Source organism: Sugiyamaella lignohabitans, chromosome D (genome assembly GCF_001640025.1).
Source record: "Sugiyamaella lignohabitans strain CBS 10342 chromosome D, complete sequence".
NCBI lineage: Eukaryota > Fungi > Ascomycota > Dipodascomycetes > Dipodascales > Trichomonascaceae > Sugiyamaella > Sugiyamaella lignohabitans.
The window spans coordinates 1,491,540-1,508,123 of NC_031673.1; the positions used below are offsets into that span (position 1 = coordinate 1,491,540).

The 16,584-nt window shown below is 52.1% G+C and overlaps 4 protein-coding genes across 4 annotated transcripts; 3 read left to right on the forward strand and 1 right to left on the reverse strand.

Moving 5' to 3' along the window:
- Window positions 1-286: 286 nt before the first annotated feature.
- Window positions 287-2,455, forward strand: MNN4 (Mnn4p; the record flags this gene model as incomplete). Its single annotated transcript, XM_018882214.1, has 1 exon — window positions 287-2,455. The coding sequence occupies one exon, from the start codon at window positions 287-289 to the stop codon at window positions 2,453-2,455; it is 2,169 nt and encodes a 722-aa protein (XP_018736614.1).
- Window positions 2,456-4,350: 1,895 nt separating this feature from the next.
- UTR4 (putative acireductone synthase UTR4) lies at window positions 4,351-5,085 on the reverse strand (the record flags this gene model as incomplete). The annotated part of the gene is made up of 1 exon (XM_018882215.1): window positions 4,351-5,085. One exon carries the CDS (start codon window positions 5,083-5,085, stop codon window positions 4,351-4,353), a length of 735 nt encoding a protein of 244 aa, XP_018736615.1.
- Window positions 5,086-11,489: 6,404 nt separating this feature from the next.
- AWJ20_5097 (uncharacterized protein) lies at window positions 11,490-13,328 on the forward strand (the record flags this gene model as incomplete). The annotated part of the gene is made up of 1 exon (XM_018882216.1): window positions 11,490-13,328. One exon carries the CDS (start codon window positions 11,490-11,492, stop codon window positions 13,326-13,328), a length of 1,839 nt encoding a protein of 612 aa, XP_018736616.1.
- Window positions 13,329-13,813: 485 nt separating this feature from the next.
- RAD7 (UV-damaged DNA-binding protein RAD7) lies at window positions 13,814-15,730 on the forward strand (the record flags this gene model as incomplete). Its single annotated transcript, XM_018882217.1, has 1 exon — window positions 13,814-15,730. The coding sequence occupies one exon, from the start codon at window positions 13,814-13,816 to the stop codon at window positions 15,728-15,730; it is 1,917 nt and encodes a 638-aa protein (XP_018736617.1).
- Window positions 15,731-16,584: the final 854 nt, after the last annotated feature.

Consider the following 16,584-nt stretch of genomic DNA (forward strand, 5'->3'; position numbering starts at 1 on the left):
GGAATTATTACGTCACGTCGGTGAAAAAGAAATAGGTTGATGAGCTGGCGGTGGTGGTCGTTGCGGCTGTATGTGGAGCTTATCTTTACGGAAGTTATATCTCCGTGTTAAAAGGTTTCTTTTTCTGTTCTTTTTATCTTTTCGTTGTTCTTTCATTTTTCGTTTGAATCTCCATTTATCTTATTTTATTTTACTGGTCATTTGAAGAGTGTGAATATCCGTTTGCTAACATAACCAGATCCATCGTAATATTTTGTAAATATCCACATTTCACACATTCACAATCATGTCTTTACCAATTGATTCGATAGACGCTGAAAAGCAACTCGACACAGTAACAAGGTCATCACGACCAACGTCGCCCTCGGATTTAGATTCTGACAGTTCCAAAGTCATTGGCTGCTTAGCATATGTGCCCGTTGTTCTGGGCCGTAATACTTCGAGATTCACTCGACTACTACGACACAATGTCATTGGCAAGATCCTGCTGATACTAGGGTCGGGTTATTTCATCACCATTGCCATGCTGTACATGTTTTCTTCAGACGTGTACCCATCAACCGACTCTCTCAAGGCATTGTTTGAAACAGGTTCTAACGCCAATTCAGCACCAGTCGAACCAAAACCAATTGAAGATGGTCGATTCGACCCTCGAGCCATTGTCACTGCTCTCAGAGCTACTTCGACTGACGAAGTATCGGTATTTGACTGGGGTGACTGGCTCGACCTGTCCGAAGTCAAGGGATATGCCGAGACGAGTGAGAGCTCTAAATTCAACTGGCTGTCCAAGACAGTCCCTCTTAGTGAAGTCAACTTTCCTCCACGTAGTAAAGCCGACGAGAAGGAACAGGCCTTTGTTGGTAAGCTTTATCTCGATAACTTTGCTCGTGTTCCTAGTCAAGTCATTATGGTTGGTGAAGCCAGAGCTACTTATGCTATGAGAGCCAAAGACGCCTCAAGAAACCACGTCGACTACTCTGAGCAACCAGAGCCTGAAGAGACTGAGCAACAGAAACAAGATCGTGAAAAGGGCGAGGAAGAAGACCGCAAACAAGAAGCAGAGATGAATAAGAAGAAGCAAGATCGTGAGAACCGTAGAAAGGAAGCCGAGGAAAAGAGAAAGAAGCTCGGCGAAGAGAAAAAGGAAGAGAAGAAAGAAGACGAAACTGCTGACAAGACTAAACGTGACGACGAAACCGAGGTCGATCTTGAAAATATTCCTGTTGTGTCTCAAGTGCCCGATGCTCCAAGTCCCCGCATTATCAACATGACTCCAGCTGAAATGGCTAAGGAAAAGGCTCGTGTGTTCCCTCCTCTGTTACCAGCACTTGCTAATGGTACTTTGGAAGACAAAGTTGCCGTCACCCTCAATGCCAGCATGTTCACACTCGATCTTGCTGCCTTGCAAAAAACCGGAGTCAACTCGTCACCACTGGAAATCAAGCACGCCGAGATGATTAAGAAAGCCCGTAAATATGTTGGCACCTCATCCAAGCACTTCTACGAGGTCTTGTTGACCAATGATCCATATGGACACGGTACTCACTACGACTGGAGATTTTTCAACCTGGTTCGTCTTGGAAACGAGCACGAAGCTGTCATGCACCATTTGATGCGAGCCTGGTCTATGTTTGCTGACCAAGAAGGCATTGCCTCGTGGATTTCTCACGGTTCGCTTATTGGTTGGTACTGGAACGGTATTTCGATGCCATGGGATTCTGACAATGATGTCCAAATGCCTATTGTCGAGCTCGACCGATTTGCCCAGCTGTATAACGGCACCTTGGTCGTTGAAGACGAAAAGGAAGGTACTGGCAGATACTACATTGATGTTGGTCCCTGGTACGTGAGCCGTCATAAGGGCAATGGTCGCAACGTTATCGACGCTAGATTCATCGATATCCGATCCGGTATCTACATTGACATCACCGGTTTGGCCCAGACAGACCGACCTGGTCAGTTTGCATGCAAAAACAACCATTACTATCACCACGACTGGCTCAGTCCCATGCGTAGAACTCTTTACGAAGGTGCCGAAACCTATGTTCCCAACATGTACGAAGCAGTCCTGCGAGACGAATACAACAAGTACCGTCAATCTACATTCAAGGACTGGTCGTTCAACCGTGATTTGAGACTATGGGTCCCCACCAAGAAATGCGCCAAGTTCAACGTCCCATCGCTCAAATTCGACGAGAACAACGATCTCAACCTGTACGGAGCTTGTAACGACGCCAATATCTACAAAGAATATACCCTAACAAAAGAAGTGTCACGTGAACACGCCAACGAGATGGATATCTACAATCGCATGGACATCGTCAACAAAAACGGCAAGAACATGTTTGTCGACACCGACGAGACGAGAGCTCTATTTGCAGACGAGTTCCGCGTCTACTACCCACCTCTGCGAGCCGATCCTGGCATTTCGGCCGATAAGTCCTGGCAGCATTAAACCCATTCACCACCACAAACAAGCACATGAATAAAAGCACCTAATCACTCTCATTCACACATCTCTCTATTGCATCTCAGCACACACGCTGCTGCTCCACCCCTCATCGTCATTACCATCTTCACAATACTTGTATTTGTATAATCAATGCATATTTATCTAGACTATTCTTGGGGGATCACACTTGCCTCCGGCGGCTGGGGCTCCGCCCCAGACCCTGGTTGCTCCTCTCGCTCCGCTCGAGTCGTTGGTGGCCTCGTGCCTCCGGCGGCTGGGGCCTCGCCCCAGACCCCACTGCTCCTCTCGCTGCGCTCGAGTCGGAGCGTGGACGGGTCGCGGGAATCTCCTGCGAAGCAGGAGCAACCAGGGTCTGGGGCGGAGCCCCAGCCGCCGGAGGCAGGTGGGAGGGATGTATTTTTAGAAGAGTGGAACGCGGGATGACCTCTGCCAAGCAGGGGTCGCTTGGCACACTTAAACTCTGTTTCGTGCTAATAGTGCACGGTCCAAGCGCAGTCTCGACGGAGGTGAGAGAGTGATCCCTGAAAGAGATGCTGGTCGTGTTCAGGGTCGCTATGATGTCAATTGTTGGAGCAGAGACGTCATTTGGCTCACGGCGAAACGGGGGATATGTGGTTGATTGATCCCGAAACACCCGGGTGAATTGAAGCGAGAAGCTGTAATGGGAAGCCCAGTTCAAGCTACTCTGCTTTTTAGATTTATTTGCTTGTTTTTATATTTCTATTTTTATTGTAATTTTTATTCGGGTCTAATTGTAGGACTCCAGAATAACCGAGTCTTCGCCAATTCACTCAGACCAGAAAACTAACTTTCTTCAATATCCAGGTAGCAATTAAAAATGCCGGACGATATAATCAGCAGATAATTGAATAGATATCAGTAGGTTGACTAACAATTTCAAGTGGTGTAGCCTCGAAGACTATCAAATAATATAGAAATAGTTACAAGATAATGCTTTAATGTTTACGATCGCAATGAGCTGAGCTTTAAAGAAAATAGAGTCAAATTGGTTATCTGACTATCTAACTTCTAGAGATTCATGGTTAATACAGCAGTTTGCTGAGTGACTCACTGATAATCAGATTTTGTTAACCTTCGAGTGGGTCTAATTTAATTCCTGTCTGGCAAGCCAGAAAATTCGAAGAACGGGGATTACAGTCCATTTTCCGCTTTCATGAGAATGTCACATAGAACGAATTAAGAGAGGCAGGGGGAGAGACGAAAGACTTGACGTTGAGTTCATTGTAAGAGTTGCGAGTGTCGAGTGAGCCTTGACATGACAGCCCCGAAGTTGTAGCACCCTTCATCCTACAAACTTCAGAGGGTCTAGGAGCCAAGTTTTTCGAGCTGAGAACCCCATATTCAACTTCAACAATTGTTTAACGAGTACACAGAAAAATATATTAGAGATCTATTAGAATTAAAAACGTACATCGCCCGCCCGCACGAGCGACTGTCGTCAACAGTGGCCATGTCCAATCGGAAAAGCTTGCAAAGCAAGCACAACGGGGTCTGGGGCAGCGCCCCAGCAACCGGAGGCCGACCCACGCCTCTGGCATGGAAAGAAGACGAAACTTGACGTTGGATGTAGTGTGGAGTGAGTCTTGATATCTCAGCCCCAAAGCCGTGGCACCCTTGATCCCACCAAATTCAGAGGTTCTAGCCAAGGTACTCGAGCTAATACCCCATGCTCCACAGCAGTATATCGATCACACTGGCGGAAAGATAAATAGATCTATTAGAATTAGAATACACTCTATCAATACCGTCGACCCGTCACATCAACACAAGTCATTTCTCCCCTCAGAAGCTTGCGAAGCAAGTACAACGGGGTCTGGGGCAGCGCCCCAGCCGCCGGAGGCCGACCCCCATCCCCGTCAATTCAAGTCAACCTGATCGAGGCTGGTGATGACAGTTGTTTTAGAACGGTAGCTGTCGTCAAAAGGTGCGTTGCCGGGACGGACTACGAGAGTAGTCTGCCAGCCGGCTTTCTGAGCAGCATCGATTTCGTTAGTGTTATCAGTGAAGAACAAAATGTCAGAAGCAGGGAGTCCGATTTTCTTGGCAATTGTATTGTAAGAATCTGGGACGACCTTCTGGCCAGCATTGACTGTGTCAAAGTAGTCCTTGAGATATGGAGTGAGATCCAGATCAGGTTCACAATGCGCAAACAACAGAATCTGAGCTGCTACAGAGCCCGACGAGTAGATATATACACCTCCATCCGAAGGAAGAGATTTGGCCCATTTCTGGATATGAGACACTGCGTCAGGATAGACAGGGGCCTTGATCTCGCCCGAGTCGTAACCTGATTTCCACAAATAACCCTGCAGAGTTTTCAGATACGAAGCTTTAACATCACGAGCGACCAGGTCATCGATATGATCGAGCAGCGACTTGGCATCACCAGTATATTCTGAGGGAAATTGCGACAGATACTGCGAGATCAGGACATTGTCGCTCGACGAGCTCAGGGGGAACGAGCTGGCTGGCAGGTCCCGCACCAAACTATGGATTTTCTGAACCGCATACGGGAACAGCACCTCCTTCACAAACGAAATGGGGCACACTGTGCCTTCAATGTCGAACACAACTGCTCTAGCACGAACCATCTCCGACCCGTCACTCACACACTCACCCACTCTCCAGGTCCTCCTCCTCCTACTTCACCACTCCTCGATCAAAAACCGCCTGTTATCAGGCCCAGACCGGGTTGTGCCTCCGGCGGCTGGGGCGCTGCCCCAGACCCCGTTGTGCTCGCTTCGCGAGCGCCGTTGGGAGTCCCCCCACCCCCAAGCAAGCCCAGCCCGCCCGACGCAGCCAGCGAAGCGGGCACAACGGGGTCTGGGGCAGCGCCCCAGCCGCCGGAGGCGCACCCCCCAGGCCCGTGCAGGCTGCCAGCCCGTTCGGGTGACCCAGCCGGAAAATAGAGTTTGGGCGGGCACAGGGACCCTAGCCAAAACGGACCAACGGCGTTACAGGCGACAGATGAAACTGTTGAGATGGCGGTTGGCTGGTGCCCTAAACAGCAGCCCACCCTCCTGCACCGATGGGCCAGCAGCCAGGCTGCACGTCGTCCAAGGGGGCCAGGCAGGTCTCGGGAGAGGGGGAGAGGTCTTTGCCTGCCTCCGGCGGCTGGGGCTCCGCCCCAGACCCTGGTTGCTCCTGCTTCGCAGGAGATTGTCCGCGACCGTCGATGCAGCCGACTCGAGCGTAGCGAGAGGAGCAGCGGGGTCTGGGGCGGAGCCCCAGCCGCCGGAGGCACACGCCCCGGACCCAAGTCTGGGCCCTTGCGCTCGCAGTGGAGAAGTACCAGGTCGGTGGAACCCGCCGGCCAGGATTTAGTTCACCAGAATCTTAATTACGGGACAGACGAGACCAACGGCGGTCTGGTGGGCCAGCGGGAGACGAGCAGCCGGTTGGCTGGCTGGCTGGGGCGGCGGGTTCGAGGGCCTGGGCCAGGCCCATGTCTCCGATCTCGCGCTAGCACTGGCAGGCGACGCGCGCGTCCACAGGCGGCAACGACGTCATGCGCGTGCACAAAAGAGATCAGGTACTGCAACCTAAAACAGCAATCGACATAAGGAAATTAATGTTAATCAGGAACAACAAATGGACCAGATCGTCGATCACAGGAGGGACCAGTGGGGCATGCCTCCGGCGGCTGGGGCTCCGCCCCAGACCCCGCTGCTCCGCCCCAGACCCCGCTGCTCCTCTCGCTACGCTCGAGTCGGTTACGTCCACGGTCCCGAGCAATCTCCTGCGAAGCAGGAGCAACCAGGGTCTGGGGCGGAGCCCCAGCCGCCGGAGGCACACCCCCACCCCGACGTACCCCCGCGAGAGAGACGCGAAGCAGGGGCGCTCGCAGAACAGAGACATTGTTGGGTGAAACAGACGACGCCGGTCGAGGCCGGGCCGGTGGTATCAGGCAGAACCGCCTTGAACTCGCCGCAGGTCCGGCGGGAATGAGAACGGGACCACCTGCACCGAACATTTTTTTTACAACTCCGTCGCAAATAATATTTTTTTCGGGGACGGGGTGCTGCCTCCGGCGGCTGGGGCTCCGCCCCAGACCCTGGTTGCTCCTGCTTCGCAGGAGATTGCCCGGGACCGTGGACATAACCGACTCGAGCGTAGCGAGAGGAGCAGCGGGGTCTGGGGCGGAGCCCCAGCCGCCGGAGGCAGGCCCCACAGGCCCCCAACAGACGGAGGGCTGTCAATTTAGAGTTGGGGCCCGTTGCCAGGAGCGGTGTTCTTAGCATGAGCTAAAATGAATTAAGTTAAGCTTAGCTCGGCTGAAAGATGGGCTGCTGCCTCCGGCGGCTGGGGCGTTGCCCCAGACCCCATTGCTCCTGCTTCGCAGGAGAGGATTGGGCTTGCCTGGCCATCCCCCGGCCGACTCGAGCGAAGCGAGAGGAGCAATGGGGTCTGGGGCAACGCCCCAGCCGCCGGAGGCACACCCACGCTGCCCATATTTTCTGCCTCTTGCTTTTTACAGCCAGAACCCACCGGCTTGGCGAGCCATCCTCCCCCCGGACGCTGCCACCCAGCACGGTTCTAGCCCCTCCTGCGAAGCAGGAGCCACGGGGTCTGGGGCGGAGCCCCAGCCGCCGGAGGCCAGCTGCCAAACCCCCCAGTAGCGCCCCCTCCAAGGCCTGGGCCTCGAGAGTGTTGGGGTGGTGATGGGTATTTGTTTTTATTTTCTGTTTCTTTTCTTTTCCTATTTAATCTCACTGCTGCAAATGCAAGGGGGTTTGCTTTTTGTGATAGACGTATAAAATCCTAATTACCCACCGTAGCGCAGATCTGGTGCGTCAGTTATGGGAAATTTTTTCATCTGCTTTCATGCTGCCCTATTTCGTGTGTCGACTGCGTCAGCGGAAGGGACCACAGTGTTTGGTTTTTTCTTCCGGTTAGTAGTTTGACTCAGATAACAGCGGAGAAGTGGCCTGTCGTGCCTCGACCGAGGTCCCAGAGTCTCCCCCAGTCCCCGGGTCGCGCTGCTGCTGCTGCTGCTTCTGCTGGCACTAGGCCGGGGTGCGTCTATTGTCCGTAAATCAGTGTTCCAGACAGGACAATGGTAATGGCATTCACGCCGGCTGCGCTGACTGCACGAGTTTCTCTATTCACGACAACAGCGTCCACCTGATAGAATTAGTTAGTCGCGCTAGCCTCGATGGCCATCGGGCTGCTATTGTTGCTGCCGCTGCCGCTGCTGCTGCTGCTGTTGTTGTTCCTGCTGCTGGAGCTACTGGCCAAGCGATGAGGGGTACCTCGAGCAGCACTGCTGTGCTCTGCTGTGCCCTGCTGACTGTCTCAGAGCCAGTAAAGCTTGGGCCTGATTTTGATCTCCGTTTTGCGAATGAGATGTTTTATTTTGCGCTGTTTTACTTTTATTTTGATTTTGGTTGGATGTTTTACTTTTACTTTTATCTTTTATTTTTTTATATTTTTCTGTTGTGTTTTGATTATCAACAACAATCAACAGTCGCTCAATTGCCTGCTCGCTGCCTGCCTGAAACCCGCTGTACATGACCGTTTTGTTACCTGATGCAGCAGCGAGCGAGACAGCCTGCAACGGCTAGGCCGGCCCCCTGTTTCACCTGCCCCGCTAGCCACCCCCTCCATTTAAACTTTAGCGCGAGCCCAGGCCCCAGGCCGGGTTTCTCAGGCGGGAGCGGGGGTGCTGCCTCCGGCGGCTGGGGCTACGCCCCAGACCCCACAGCTCCTCTCGCTGCGCTCGAGTCGGTGCGAACGGTCCCCAGCCAATCTCCTGCGAAGCAGGAGCAACCAGGGTCTGGGGCGGAGCCCCAGCCGCCGGAGGCAGGCAGCACCCCCGCTCCGGCCCCCAGCCCGCCCACGTGGATCCGCGAGGGGAGCAAAACCCGGATCTGGGGCGAAATACGGTTATTAGAGTTGGGCCCCGAGCTCAGGTGGGCCGGCGGCTGGTACGTATAGTAAAGTTAGCACTGGCACCGACCGGTAGTAATTTAATTGTGAGACAGCAGCAGCAGAAGCAGTAGGTAGAGGGGGCTATGAAGCGAGGGTCGCGAGCGAGCGGGGTGTTTGGCTTGGTCTGAGACAGAGCTTATTGGCGGTTTATAGGTGTCTACGAGGTGTTGCGGCGGTTCTAGAGGTCGTCGGAGGTGGTGTTAGTAAGAGCGAATGTGTTTAAAATGGTAGTGCAATTGCTGGGAGCGAGTGGTTGGTGGCCGGAGCGGGCAGGCTCGAGCCAACGGTTCAGCCAACGGTTCTGTCATGTCACATCACTCATGTCAACGTCAATGTCAACGTCAGGCGCCAGGAGAGTGGGTTGAGGCGGCGGCGGCCGGAGGGTTGGTATTTTTGTTGGTCCCAACCTTGGTAGGCCGTACTGCTGGCGGTCGTACCGGCGGGGAGAGGGACGGAACGGACTAAGCTGTGATTCCTGGGTTGGGCTGGAACGTGACCCGCACCGAAGACAACTGGACTCTGGCGGGGGGGCCTCTAGTCTGGACTGGGTTGCTGCACAGGGAATACGCCGGCGTTGAACCGTTCAGTTGGGTTTAATCCCGGATAGGCTTGGTCATACGGTCGTTCCTGTAGCGGGCAGGTGCTGGGTGCATGGCATAATCGGGGCCAATGTAAGGGGGCCCAGTTTCGGCATTGTGGCTTGATTTTTACGGGTGGTGCTGCAGGCCTGGACATGCAATGCTTTCCACAGACGTTGGGGAACGTCCCGTACCGGCCAACGCCAACGGGCGGGCCAGCAGCAGCGGCAGACGACCTGATCTTGACAGGCAGCCGGCTACTGCCTGATCGATGATTTCCGGGGCTGAGATGGGGGGTGTGCCTCCGGCGGCTGGGCTCCGCCCAGACCTGGTTGTGCTCGCTTCGCGAGCTGCGAGGGGGTCCCCAAGCTTCGACTCGAGCGTAGCGAGAGGAGCCGGGGGGTCTGGGGCGCAGCCCCAGCCGCCGGAGGCGCACCGGGTGTTGAGAGAGGGAGGTGAGTGGTGGTGCAAAGCTAGTGAGCCAGGCTGCTGACCAGGCTCGTGACCTGAGGACTGCGACAGGTGATCAGTGCTGTTGATTCAGGCGATTCGAGGCCATAGAGCGACCCAACCCAACAATCCACACATGTCCAATGATTCACCCAATCAATAAACCACCTACGACGCAATCAATCAATGAATGAATCAAACAATCAATGGCCCATAGGCCAATGAACGACATACAATAGCATCAAAAGCTCGATGATCGGGGTGGGGGCATTGGTTGGCAGGACACGCACAAAACAAAACTGCAAACCTGCGGACCATCTCGACGCCCGACTCGAGCGAAGCGAGAGGAGCAGCGGGGTCTGGGGCGGAGCCCCAGCCGCCGGAGGCAGGCCCCCTTCCCCTCCAGATATCCCCCCACCCGGCCCCAGGGGAGGCTGGCAGCTGGGTACTCGGGCAGCGTTTGACACACCACAACGTTTCTTTTTGTAAAAGATTGCAGAGATGGTCGTTTCTTTTTCGTACTTTTTCCGTTATGAGCTTAAACGTTACTTTTAGTGGGTGGATGTCCGTCCGATTTGAAGGGGTGCTTGTTTGGTGCAGTAACCCTCGAGACCCTAGCTAAGCACCGGCCAGCGGGCACTAGCTTCCAGTAGGAGCGGTGGCAGCAGCAGCGCGACCAACGGTAGCTGGAGAGTAGTAGTAGTACTGACCGGCAGGAGGACTGGCAGGAGGGCCAGCAGCAGCAATGCAGAAAGAACAGAAGAAGAAACGCCAGCAGCAGCAGCAGTAGCCCGGCAGGTCAAGCAAGACAAACGGGCTTGTTTTTTTTTTTTATTTTTTTTTTCAGCCCTGTATACCCAGCCAGCCAGCCAGCCAGCCAGCAGCAGGGGCAGCAGTAGCCAGCAGGAGCGGCAGGAGCAGCGGCAGGAGCAGCAGCAGCAGTCAGTTGCAAGATTAAAGACATAAAGACCTAGCTAAGCTATAAACTCGTGAAGAAGCGCATCGGAACTTAGACCACTTCCAAGGCTAAATTTTTTCACCTACTTTTGCTATTTTTACGAACTTGGCTTGATTGTCAACAGCAAAGAGGTTTAAAAATCGATTGAGCTGGTTGTTTGATATTTTGTATTTCTACATCAACAGCCGAAAAAGTTACGGTGATTCATTTTATTTTGTTTTTTTTGCGAATATTTCATTACCTTTAAATCGGCCCGACTGGCCTTGTCAAGTGCAAAATCTGCCATCTCGGTAAATTCTTTCGACAACTCGATAATCGTCTGTTGATTGAGACAAAAGTGGTTCTAACTCGACACGATTCGATTGCTATATTTATTTTGCTACAATATCACGTTTCGCTTTTTCTACTGTTGGTACAACCTTTTTGGTTATAGGTACGATACGGGAATAATTGTAATCACGTAGGATAATCGGTGTATTTCTCGTCAATCTCGACGTTGTAACAATAGTTCAAAAGCCAGTTTGAGTTGGATCTTTTTATTTATCTAGCTTTTCGGTCGATTGTGGATGATTTTTTGAGAAGAGCATTCGATCGATATTTATTCAGTCAGACACACAGTTCGGTTACAGTTCGGTTACAGTCAGTTACAGTCAGTTACAGTCAGTTACAGAGTTACGTACACAATTAGTGGAATCTCTTAGTTTAACAGATTACTTGGTATAATCGAAATTCGACAACTGCTACATCGACATTGACATTCGACATTTGACATTTGACATTCGACACTCGACACTCGTACATCAACACATCGATACAGCCAGTCAAACGAACTACACGATTACACAACTTCTACAAACTCCGAAACAGCAAAAAAGTTGTGAGTTTCTAGTGCCCAACGCACTTGTATTATCGATTTGGTTTTGTCTCGGAAGTTCATTTTTGAGCTTCGCACACAGTCACAATTCAACAATCACGAAGTTGCTCGCCTCGTCGGGGACCGTGGTCCCCGGCTGAGGACCAAAGACTCATGTCTTTAATATACGAACACGGCCCGTCCAACTGGGTGCGTATTTCACAAATGTTAGAAAGCAGGACTCCCAAACAATGTCGAGAACGGTATCATCAGAACCTCAAGCCCAGTTTAAACCACTCGCCAATCACTGATGAAGAGGGTGCGTACATTGAACAGTTGGTGGCTCAGTATGGTAAAAAGTGGGCTGAGATTGCCCGTCATTTGACTGGTCGGTCAGATAATGCTGTGAAAAACTGGTGGAATGGTGGTGCCAACCGTCGTCGTCGAGCCTCTTTACAAGTCACTTCGCCAATGGATCAGAATTCGGTTGGAAGTCCTGGTTATGATAGCCATAATCACCATCAACAACAACAACACCACCAGCAACATCAACATCAACAACCACATCCTCATCATCAACACCATCCACAAGTTCACCCCCCACCACCTCCTCCACCACCTGGTGGACCACATTCAAATGGCGGTGGTGCACCAATATTTGGCAATCCTTTTGCCAGTAGTGGCCCTCCTCCCCCACCTCAACAATCTCATCATTCACATGATACTCCGCCTCCACCACCACCACCTCATTCTAATACATCTCAAGGAGGATATTATAATTCGTCATATCCGCCACCTCCACCACCATCATCATCATCAGCAGGCCCTAATACATTACCACCGCAGTTCGGCAACCCTTCATTCCATTCAATAGGCCATCGGGTGTCACTGCCAAATATTTATTCTGATTCTTTTGCTTCAATGCGACCAGGAACCACTACTACTCCCACCACCAGCTCTCCTTTTGCATCGCCTCAATACTCGTCTGGCATTCCTTCGAGTAGAAAGCCATCAGGTGTAGTATTCAATTCGGCATACACTTCCGACTCTTCTGGGTTTAGAAAGTCGTCGACTGTGGCAGTTTCCTCGACAGTTGACCCTCATCACGAGTCTCCGGCTATTCTTGCTAGCGATCCAGGAGCTCCTGGATCCGCCAGTTCCTCACTGGGAAGTTCTAATGGTGCTAATGGTAGTCCTAATTCATTAGGTGGTGGTCCCTTAACTGGAAATAAGGTCCGGTCTCATCGTAGAGCTGGTTCTCTCCATCATGGTTCGTCGGCTTCACCATTTCAACGGAGAAGGGCTCATCTTGGAGACGACGACTTGGCTCCATTTTCAAGACGGTTTTCTGCAACGACCACTTCGTCGTCTACTCACCGGTCGAGTCGTGCTAATTCTATTAGTGGTCTGTCATCTGCTTCTGATACCGAAGAACCTGTTATGGCACCTTCGGCATACAGTTTGTCGCGATATTCACTCTCGAACAGTACATCGAGTTCTCGTAGAAGCAGTCATGTTGTTCCTCAACTACCCGACCCTACAGTTCTACCGCCATTAGCAGCAGCTGCTAACGGAACACTTGCACCTAACTCGACAATTGCAACCGGATCAGCGTCTGCTCCATCAGCTCTTGGATCTTCTGGCAATACTAATGGCGGACAGCCAATCTCATCAACACCTGGATTACCATCAGTGACTACATCATCAGGGTCTCCACCTAATACACAACCTTCTGGAGTATTATTCAACCCGAGCTATACGTCTGCATCCCCATCGCCATCATTCCCATCAATGACAGCACCCACTGAACACCGCCAGAGCGTATCATCTGTGAACTCGCTGTTACAGCAATCGCACTTGCAGTCGCATCGACCCAGCATCTCGGCCCCATCATCGAACTCATCCGCTTCATCTGCCAACGACGAATCTTCCAGTTCCATGACCGCCACACCCTCCTCGACCGCCATCCCACCCATCAAAACGGAACCCCCCCTCAAAACCGAGCCACCAGCCAGCCCCGCCATCCGCGAGCCCAAACTGAAAATATCCAACCTCCTCTCCTAATCACCCCACCTCTCAGTCCACAATCGTAATATCAAATGTACATTAGCCAAACACCCACCCACTCACACACTCACTAATCTAACCTTCGACGGGCCCAGCCGGCTCACGCACACACCTTTTTATGTATAATGCACTATATCAGCTCCTGGCTATATAATAATTTATTATCCCTCAGCGGTTTCTAGATACCATACTTCCGGGACGGGCGATCTGCCTCCGGCGGCTGGGGCTCCGCCCCAGACCCTGGTTGCTCCTCTCGCTGTGCTCGAGTCGTTGCTAGGGGGCCCCCCGGCCGTCTCCTGCGAAGCAGGAGCAACCAGGGTCTGGGGCGGAGCCCCAGCCGCCGGAGGCAGGGCCCCGGACCCTGATCGGCGAGCAAGTGCGGCGCGCTGCGAGAGGTAATTAAGAGGCGCAGGAAGTGTTCGCGGGAGTTTCGTGTCTCGAGAAAGTGGCAACGCAGGGTGAAGTAGGAGTAAAAAATAAAAATGTCGAGAAGAAGAGGTCGAACGGGAGGAGAGGTTCGCGGGCCGAACTCGGCTTTGACAGAGTTTTTGAGGGGCCAGGGGATTAGTGCGAACGAGATTCGGGCGAGACATTTGGAGCGCCAGGAGCAGAGACTGGCTATGGAGGCACTGGGGGCTCGTGGCGAGGAGCAGGGAGTGGAGGCTGAGAATCGTGAGGAGGACTTGGAAAATGAAGTTCGAGCTCGAGCTGAAGCTGAGAAGAGAAGAAACAGAAAAAGGAAACGGGGTGAGAGTGATAGCGATGACGAGGATGACGAAGATTTCGTCGATACTGAAGGTGGTGGAGCTGGTGGAGCTGGTGGTCCTGGCAGGTTGAGAAGTCGAAGAAGACGGCAGACGGACCGAAATGAAGAGGAGTTGGCGTTGGATGGTGTGGATAACTGTGCTCAGTGCAAATGTCGGTTCACAGTGACTGTTTATACAACCCAAACGGCCGACGGAAAAGTTTTGTGTCGCAAGTGTAGTGCCAGTTCTAAAGAAAAAAAGTCTGCCGATGCTGCTCAGTTGGCAGTTCGTCGCCAGCGGAAAAAGCTCGCGGAAGCTTTGTTGGATGGGAAAGATTTATTGACTATTCCGTCTCTGCAAGATCAGTGTATAGCCACAGTTGTCAAGTATATTGACGATGTCGAGGCTCTTGGAGATATCGGCGCTATTAATTTACAAAAGATATCGCGGATCATGACTCGTAATCGACGACTGACTCCAGTGATTTTGAAACTGTTTCTTGACCCGTTATCACGAGACATCGAGCTCTGGGACTGCTCGTCGCTGACTCATGACTCGCTACAGTCTATTGCCTCGTTCTGTCCTCATTTAGAGAAACTGGTTCTAGGAATGTGTGGCCAGTTGAAAAATGAGAATCTTCTTTATTATGCGACAAACTTGCCGAACCTGAAATCGATCTATCTGGACGGCCCGTTTTTGATCAATAAAGAAACATGGATCACGTTTTTCGAAGCCGTCGGGCCTCGACTCGAGGAGTTCCATGTCCGCTCGACTCATAGAATCGACGAAGAAGTCATTGCCAACCTAGTGATTAACTGTCCGAACTTGACTCACCTGACTTTTCATCGACTTTCAAATATTAAAGGCAATACCGCCATACACTTAATTGCCGACCTCGCTCATTTAGAGCATCTTGAACTGTCGTATTTAGGCGATGATTACAGTCAGGCCGGCACTGGACCTCCCCCCGTGCGACCTGTTACTGTAGAAGAAGAAGTAGGTCGTGATATGGACGAGACTCCCGAGGTACAAGTACAACCGGTTGCTGAAGACCCAGTTGACGTCGTCGCCGTAGGAGATCCTGATGCTGAAGACCTTACGGTTGTGACCGACGATGCCATTGTGGCTATTTTGAATAAAGTCGGCTCGCAACTGAAAACATTGATTCTTGACGGGTGTTCGGCATTGACCGACCGAACTATCACAGCTGGAATCAGGCCGTGTTGCGGAGAACTGACGACACTTTCACTGACTTTGTTGGACCAGATCACCGACGAGGCAGTTGCCGACCTGTTTACAGACTGGACTATCAACCCTGGTCTCGTTAAAGTGTCTTTTAGAAGATGTATTGGACTAGGCGACTCGGCAATCGAGGCTCTGGTGGACCACAGTCGCGACACGCTCGTCGACCTCGACCTGAACTCGCTGCAGTTCGTGACCTCTCGCGGTCTTTCCGCCCTGAAAGGCACTCCTAACCTGACCACCATTGATCTCGGGTTCGTTCGTAGCACCGACGACCGCATCGTCGAGGCCCTCGACCGGTCCTGTCCTCACCTGGCCCGTGTCGAGGTCTACGGTGCCCCTAAGGTGACTGCCGCCTGTCGCATCACCCCCGGTCGCAAGCTCATCGGTCGCCAAAGCGACACTATCTAATTTATATATCCGCTCGTTTGACCTGATCCTGCCTCCGGCGGCTGGGGCTCCGCCCCAGACCCCGCTGCTCCTCTCGCTCCGCTCGAGTCGGGACGTCGGGGGTCCCAGATCTCAGTTCATGTCGACGAAATCTCCTTCGAAGCGGGAGCCACAACATTTAGTTCATTGTTGACATCAACAAAAAATAACATCATCGTATCACAACCTATTCCAGCTGGCCAATCAACTCTTATAAAAAATTATTTCAATCCAGACCATTCACATTAACATTGATCTTCTCGATATTCATATATTTGAACTGACATGAACCAACTTGGGACACTAGGACAAAACTCTAGAGATGTGAAAAGACCAGTAGAACCTGACCAGAGTCCTGGCCAAAAACACCAATCTGAAATCATAAATGAAACCCGCTTAACCTAAAGGCAAAACAACCCATTTCCAAACTTCTCAACCCGTGATCGTAACCCACGAGAGATGGATCGAACGGGTCGGAAACAACTTACACGAACAACTTTTGTGAGGCAGGAAAACAAATTGAAGAAACTAAAGTTAAAACAAAAAAAAAAGAATATCAGATACAACTCAAACTGATCAGGAATCCTCTATTAATCTCGAACAATAATTAGCAAGCGACCAGACCCGTTCAGACCGGGGTCTGGGGCAGAGCCCCAGCAGCCGGAGGCAACCCCGGACCCTCGAGTCCCAGTCAACGGTCGACGAAAACTCCTGCGAAGCAGGAGCCACGGGGTCTGGGGCCGAGCCCCAGCCGCCGGAGGCAACCTCAGACTCTCGAGTCCCAATCAACGGTCGACGAAATCTCCTGCGAAGCAGGAGCCACGGGGTCTGGGGCA